The following is a 7,683-nucleotide window of genomic DNA, read 5'->3' as shown; positions in this document are numbered from 1 at the left end:
TACTTTACTGTCATCCGTGTTTTCTTCCGTATCACAGCTTGCTGCATGTCATCTTTTTATCATTCTTTTATGCATGCGGGTCACTCCAGGATCATGATCTGTTCACACTGGAATTTGATATTGGCCACATTTTAAACAACAATGTGGACAGCTATACAAAACAAAACTAAATCTGATTTGAGCAACAAATCAGAATTAAGCACTAGGCTCGTAGTGTGAACGTAGCTTAATACCCTCTGTATTGAATGCTCTCATTCTCTGTAAGAAACAATGGCACTGCTTTCTTCAGCTCATTAACCTCTCTCTCTCTCTCTCTCTCTCTCTCTCTCTCTCTCTCTCTCTCTCTCTCTCTCTCTCTCTCTCCTTTCTTGTCTACATTTCTCAGAGCAACATCTATAAAACATGTATCAACATTACCACTGCAAAGCAGCGCAGCGCATTCACACCTTGGACAAATTCATACACAGACAAACACACAAACGCACAGTATTGACCGTATAGACACACACACACACACAGAGTGAACTATTTTTCACTATTCACACACAGACATTCTTTGTTATTCTACTATGATCAAATATGCACATATACTCAACTGAGTCTACTGAGGAACTCATCTATAATCTGTCTCCCTCTCCACCACACACACACACACACACGCTCATAAAGTTAATGCACGCTTGCTGCAGTCAGGATGTTAATTCATTGGTCCCCTGTAGACTCTTACTTAAGGTAAGGTTTTAAAGAGGGAAGATTAGCTATTCATGCACACAAAGACAAGTGGCTAATCTCCCCCTCCCCGTTCGCTTTGATTCCTGCCTCCTTCCATAATTCATCCACGCTCTTCCGTTCCTGCCGCCCCCCTCTGGGCTAGGTTTCTATGAATAGATGATTAGGACGTCGGAATCAAAAATCTGATGAAGCGGTTTCCGTGGCGAGGGAGCGTCTACTGGCTCGCGCCGCTGCCAGGGTCGTCCCGAGATGTTAGTGGGTGTTAGTTTTGTTGAACCGAGTGACCAGATTTCCACCAGAACACAGAGGGTGGAGGGAATCCCTGCGAATGCTTCAAATATGTAGTTTATTTAATCGAAATGAGAGATAATGCCATCCAAACCCTGGTGCGCACCAAACAGGCGGACCAAGACCCAGCCTCTCCCTCCCAAACTAATTTTGGTGAGGTTTGATTGAAATATGAACGCAACACGGATCTAAGACATCTGATTGAACCATAAACAGGACGTGATGTCACAAGATGCAACCCTAAATAAGACAGAATGCTCAAGCAGTTACTTTGCCCATCACACTTCAGTACAGATGTCAGAAGCATGGCCTTCTTGCAGATCTTTATTTGTATGCAGCAGAGGAATTCCTGGAGCAGTTTTGAATCCTTTACACATATTATTAACTCTTTGTGAGTTTTCAGATGGTAGAAAATAGGCCTGGTGAAACGATTAATCGCATCCAAAATAATTTCTCTGCGCCCAAGTAGCAGTGCTTCGCCTGTGCTTCACCCTAATATAGTCCCAAGTCAATATTTGCCTAGGAAATCGCCTAGTCGTAATCTGCATGGCTATTTGTACTCGTTGTGAATACGCAGGCAAGAAGTAATTAGTTTTTGTTTTTTTTTATCACTTTTACTCAGGACATGCTAGCTGGCAACAAAGGATTCCATTCATTATGCTAAGCTAAGCTAGCGGCGACCCTGCCAAACTAAAACAATGCATGCACTGAGACAAAAATGCATTTGCCCACCTATTTAAATGTAGGAAAGACGGTGAATAAGCCCTATTTCAAAAAACGGTGGAGTGTTCCTTTAAAGGCAGCATAACTGCTTTGACTTGTTTTCTAATTAAAATATCTAAAAATGCTTAAACCAAGATCAGTTTACTTGAGAAGTTACACTGAATAAGATATTATAGCTTGTTTTCAGACAATGCATCTTTAACACGGGTGCGTTGTGTTTTACTGCACTCTCAGATGTTTTCTCGTGTTAAGAATAAACAAGTTAAAAACAAGTTAAAATATCTTCCAGTGCAGTAAAACAAAATTTATCTTATATTCAAGATACAGTCTATATGAAAACAGGTTTTAATAGCTTCTCAAGTTATGCTTCTCAAATTAATGTATCTTGTTAAAGGTGAAAACTAGAAAAGTAAGCAAAAATAGTCATTAAGGATTTTTTGCAGTATGAGCAGCTAAATAAGTTGTGTCGTATCTGTATAAGCTTGGCGCATTCTACAGTGCTGTGGATGACATAAACATTTAAAGATGACAGCACTTGTGTGTGTCATATGCAAAAATATGATAGTTGAAAACGCATTTTTCCAGCTAAGCTAGTTGCTATCTAGCTTCTTGCACTGAGAGAATGACGCTGTTAGCTGATTTTCTCAAACAAAATCTTCAATAAAAAGTATCTGTAAATGAGCAAGAAACACACAAAACAGCTTTCCTTCTGCAGCCAAAAGTATGCTATCTTTCCAGTCAGTGAGCCTAACATTGGAAACTGGGACAAATTTTCATTTTTTAGCAAACCATCCAGACTCATGTTATGTACGATGTACATACAAAGCAGATATTCATGCGGCCTCACACTGCTGACTCAGGGATGAGGGTCAAAAGGCAAGAACCATGTGAATTATTGCTGTATCGGTGTGAAATAAAATTAGCTATACATGAGCATCCAATCCCATCTGGCAAAGTCGAGTCCGATGGACACAATGAGGACGGACTCAGCTCTGTTGAGGAGAACTCAAGCTTCTAAACAATAGGTTCACGCATGCTATAAATATGCAACTTCAATTCGCTATTTATTTGTGCTAACACCAATATTTTTGTCCAAAGCGGCCTGCAAGGTCAACCCTAAAGGCCAATTTACTACATCAATGACACTGTTAGACCAGAAACGTAACCTCAGTATGGCCTCTAACAACACTGTATTTGAATCCAAGATTGTTGTTTATCAGATAGACTACAAGCTTGTGGGGACCTGCTTGACCACAATAGGGTGTGTGTTTTCCAGCAGGGATGAAATACAGACCCAATCAAGCTGCTTGTGTGTTCCTTATGTTGGGCCAGTGGGGTTCTGAGAGTCTCTGTAATGCAGTACAAGCTGTGATCGATCCGCTGTCTGCTCCCTACATAGAGCACACTATTCCCCTGACTCCTATTACAAACACACTTATTCTACTCATCCACCTCCCACCGAGTCAACACAGAGAAAGAAGGAAAGAAAGAAGCAGTAAATATTAAGCTTCCAGTGTTTGTGTGTTTGCTTTACCTGTTGGAGACTGATCCAGTAGCCGATGATTTTGTCCACAGCGCCGGGCTCTCTCTGTGTCCACTGTAAGATGTAGGAATAGTTGTTCTTCAAGGTGCGAATGGGGTTTGGAGTGTCGTAGTAAAACTCTGCATTAAACGGCTGAGCTAAAGGAACAATCAAACCAAAACAGAGCATGACTAATTAGTCAAATACGTTAAAAGGATAATAAACTACCATCTTACTGTCAATTGAAATATCAGTGGTTTTTTAAACAATTTATAAGATAATTGCGACTTTTTATCTCGCAATTCTGACTTTTATTCTCTGAATTGCGAGTTATAAATATGCAATTGCGAGTTATAAATGTGCAATTGCGTGTTATAAAGTCGAAATTGCGATATATAAAGTCTCGGACTAAGGAAAAAGTCAGAATTACGAGATGTTAACTTGCAATTGTGAGGGGAAAAAAGTCAGTTACGAGATGTAAACTCGCAATTGCAGGAAAAAAAGTTGAATAAAAAGTCGTTATTACCTTTTTTATTTTAGATTTAGTGGCGGAAACAAGCTTCCATTGAAATTTCCTTCATAATAATCTGAATAAGAACATGTTGTAGAAGCTAGGCCTATAAGAGCAGTCATATTAGACTGTGAAGATAGAACAAGCTGATAGCATTAGCACCACTCAGCTGTCATGATGTGTTGGCAAGGCTAAAGATAAGGCCCAACTGAGAAGGAAAAACCTTCCGTGTCTGCAAGACAGCAGCCAATTTTCTTTCCCCCCACAGAGAGAGCAGAAACACCTGGGCCTTTTGGAAGTGCACTGAATGGTGCCACATCACCGTCTGGCCTTTCTTGGCTGATTTCTACATCATCAGCATATTAGCTGGCAACTCAACTGTAAGTAGTGAGTGACGGATGTTTTTTTATGTTAACATAAAATAAGCTAATTTTTATTTTAATGCAACTCTTTTCCCAGGAAAGCAAGCAGAGCCAATCATGTAATCCCAGATGAAAGATCTAGTTTAAGCCAGCTTGATGATAACCATTTTATATGGTCAAAGCTGGCCATTTATGGTCTTTAGTTTGTCCAAAATGTTTTAGGTAGCTGTAGTGATGTGAGATTCATGAACAAATCGTTCTTCTGACTCAGATCAGTGAATCGTTTACATTTCCACTTGTGCATTTGGCAGACTTATTTATCCAAAGCAAGGTTCTTGCTTTCCCTGGGATTCGAACCTCTGACCTTGGCATTGCTAGAGCCAAAACCTGTCTGAATGATTCTTTCATGAATCGGCTTGAATCATTATGAGCAGTTGAGTCAATTAGCTAGAACTGAGCCAACAACTAAACTGAACTGAACTGAGATGCACAAAATTACAATAAACACCCTTATTAATAAAACTTAAAGTCCCCCTTGGTGAAAATCAAGCTTTTAATGTTGTTTATATGTCTATGTGGTGTTTTGTAATATGCTTTAAGACAAACCATGTGACCAAACCAAATTCATAAGTCAACACCATTGTTGAGTATTTCCTCCTTAAAACTGGAGTGAACTAAAGACAGTCTCAAAAACGCGGTTTGAAATCACTGGTGTTTCTGACGTCACAAACTACCTTGTAACCGTGTGATCATCAACGTGTGGATCTCTGAGCTGGCGTGAGTGAGTGGAGACGGGGCTAGTTTGCATATTCATAGAACCACGTATAATAAATCCAAGGGTGTAGAGTTACATTCAAGCTATTTTAAAGGATGAAGGTTTTTTTTCCAAGGAAAAAACGTTTAAATACTAATATTTTGGTAATCAAAGATAAGTTTTAAGGGATAAATGATTGACTACAGGGGGACTTTAACAGACTATGTGATGGTTTCAAGTGAGCACTGAATAGGTTTTTTAATTGGTTCCCTGAAAGTATTCAAAAGATCTGATCCACACTTCTAAGTAGTTGATCATCTAGTGAACGATCATAGTTAACCAGAATAGGGTTAATAGACCAACTTGGCCAAACTGGTAGGGTGTCTTAAGACCTAGTCTGACCAACTAGCAGTTAACCAAGGGGTAATCCGTCTAACTTTTCAGATTCAAATGAAATCAATCTACCTTTTTATGTCACTGAATTAAATTATATTATTGACTAACTTGTAAGACTAGTTAAATCAGTTCAAGACTATACTCAAGGCTACATGAAAAAATTATGATCAATTCTCCCAAATAATGCTCATTAGTATTTTAAGTGAATGTTTTTTTCCTTAAGATACAGCACATGTCAACAGTCCTGAAACCCTCATAAAGAGAATTTTTTTACAACTCACCAGACACATTGAAGGTGCAGGTCGAGGTACCGACTCCATTGCTCACTCTGCACTCGTAAGTGCCGTTATTAGAGGGGTCTAGTTTAAACCGGAGCTGAGGGACACTTTGAGGGTCCACCGGAGGGGTTCGGATAGGCATCGCATTACGGTACCAGCGGGCGTTGGCTATTCGGTTTGGATTGGACTTGAGAACCACACAGCGGAGAGTGACTGTCGAGGACGTTTGAGAACGGACATCCAGCAGGACTGGATCCACAACAGGAGGGTCTGGTGGAGAGAAAAACAATATTATTCATCTGTTGGTCTACATTTTATACTGCATATTTTGTGCACAATAATAGTTTAGCAGTCATTTCAAATCAATTGCATCTATTGTGGTCTGCTGTGCTGAAATTCTGGCAAAAAAACACTTCTATTACAATTTTAAAGATGTTCATTTTGGTAAAACTCTTTATTTCTCCAGAGGAAGTTTCTCAAATAGCGTTGTTTTTTATTCACTAGCAGGAAGAAAATCAATTTAAGGAAAATAACTGACCACTCTTGAGATTTTTACTGGAAACGAAGCCCCACATAAACGGCACCCAAGCACTTAGGACACATCGCATGAATCCATCGCACATGCCGACGACGTTCAGATGACAGATTGCAAGCTATACCCGAATCAATAAGAAGGGGTCCACGTTGTCTCAGCTAATTGCACGGAATCAATCTATAAAGTGTGCAAGAGCTAGTGACTAATTACAGTCTACCAGGATCTGGTTAGACACTCTGCATGTATGGAGTGATGAGACTGCAAATTAGCAACACAGCACCTCAGGCATACATCAACAGTGCATTACTGTAACTAATAATGTGTGGAGACTGTGACGAAGCATCAGGGCGTAATTAACTCTATGAACTTCAATTCAATGATTTCAATGACAAAATAATTTAAAAACCTTATTAGCTTCAGACTGATTTACAAACTCTTTGGTTGTACAGTAGGTTATCTTCAATAGAGAGCCCTGTGAAATAGACATCAAAAACACACCTTTCCCAAAACGATTATCATACACATTTCCCACGATCCAACCAATTCCTGATGGATTAAAAAAAAAAAAAAAAAAAAAAATCCAAGTTTCACTTGGAAAATATGTCAGATTGCAGAAGTGAATTGGGTTGTGAATGGTGTCTCAAATTGACTTGGTGACGTCAGTTGAAAAAGGAAAGTTGTGTAGGAGGTTATCACATGGTGATGAAAAATTAAACAAACAAGATTAAACAAAGACAAACATTTTCGATTGTTTGTCTCCTGACAAATAGACACAGTAAGACAAGGTTTGTGTATTAAGGGAGCAGACAGGGTCAAATCTGATTTCACTGACTTGTGTTCACTCTGATTCAACACTGCCAAAATGATCACAATGAAACCCATTTAAAATTCCCCCAAGGTTCTGTGATTTGAGCTTTGGATTTGAGACAAAGAAAACACAGCGTGGGAGAGAAACTGGTACTCCAGCCAAACCACTCTATAAGTGGCACGATTCTTTGTAGAAAAAAAACAAGTACTTTTAATTATTAAATAATTTTCATTGTCAACAACAAAAACATAGCTGCATCCCCAATATTGCACAACATCATTTTGCATATCTGATATTATAATTTTTTTATGTTTACTCAACATTAATTTCTAGAAATGTTCTAGGCATGTCCAAAATGTTGCTAAGAAGTTATGCAAACTTTATAGAAAATTAATAGAAAATACAGTAGAGCAGTTAGCGATAGCAAGTCCGGGTCATGAGTTCATGAACTTAAACATTAGGCATAATCATTATATGAAATTAATAAAAGAGCTCATATTATTTTTTGTTGGACCTTCTGAGTTTATTTCCATTTTACTGATTATTTGTATTGATGTTTACATTTAAAACACATGAACATGATGAGGAAAGAAAGCAAGAAAAACAGACACAGTCAAGACGGTAAGAAAAGTGAAGTTGTGAAATGCATTACAAAAGGTGCCATGAATAATACTGTATATAGCATTATAAATTCTCTTGATGTGACAGGCCGATCATCAGTGTTGCATTTCAAAGCAGTTTATGGCAAACGTTTCTCTAAACAGAACAGAAAGA

At 38.7% G+C, this 7,683-nt stretch overlaps 1 protein-coding gene across 3 annotated transcripts in view; it reads right to left on the bottom strand.

Annotated features, from left to right (window-relative positions):
• Nucleotides 1-7,683, bottom strand: part of mdga1 (MAM domain containing glycosylphosphatidylinositol anchor 1) — a 204,476-nt gene that overhangs the window by 46,996 nt on the left and 149,797 nt on the right. For all 3 annotated transcript variants that reach the window (XM_079635194.1, XM_079635192.1, XM_079635193.1), the window contains 2 exons: nucleotides 5,570-5,836; nucleotides 3,278-3,423 (listed from right to left, as the gene is read on the bottom strand). In XM_079635194.1, the coding sequence (XP_079491320.1) occupies nucleotides 3,278-3,423; nucleotides 5,570-5,836 (413 nt within the window). The remainder of the gene's footprint in view (nucleotides 1-3,277; nucleotides 3,424-5,569; nucleotides 5,837-7,683) is intronic.

The sequence above is a fragment of the Phoxinus phoxinus genome, assembly GCF_949152265.1.
Source record: "Phoxinus phoxinus genome assembly, chromosome: 14".
NCBI lineage: Eukaryota > Metazoa > Chordata > Actinopteri > Cypriniformes > Leuciscidae > Phoxinus > Phoxinus phoxinus.
This window is presented reverse-complemented; position numbering and strand designations above follow the sequence as displayed.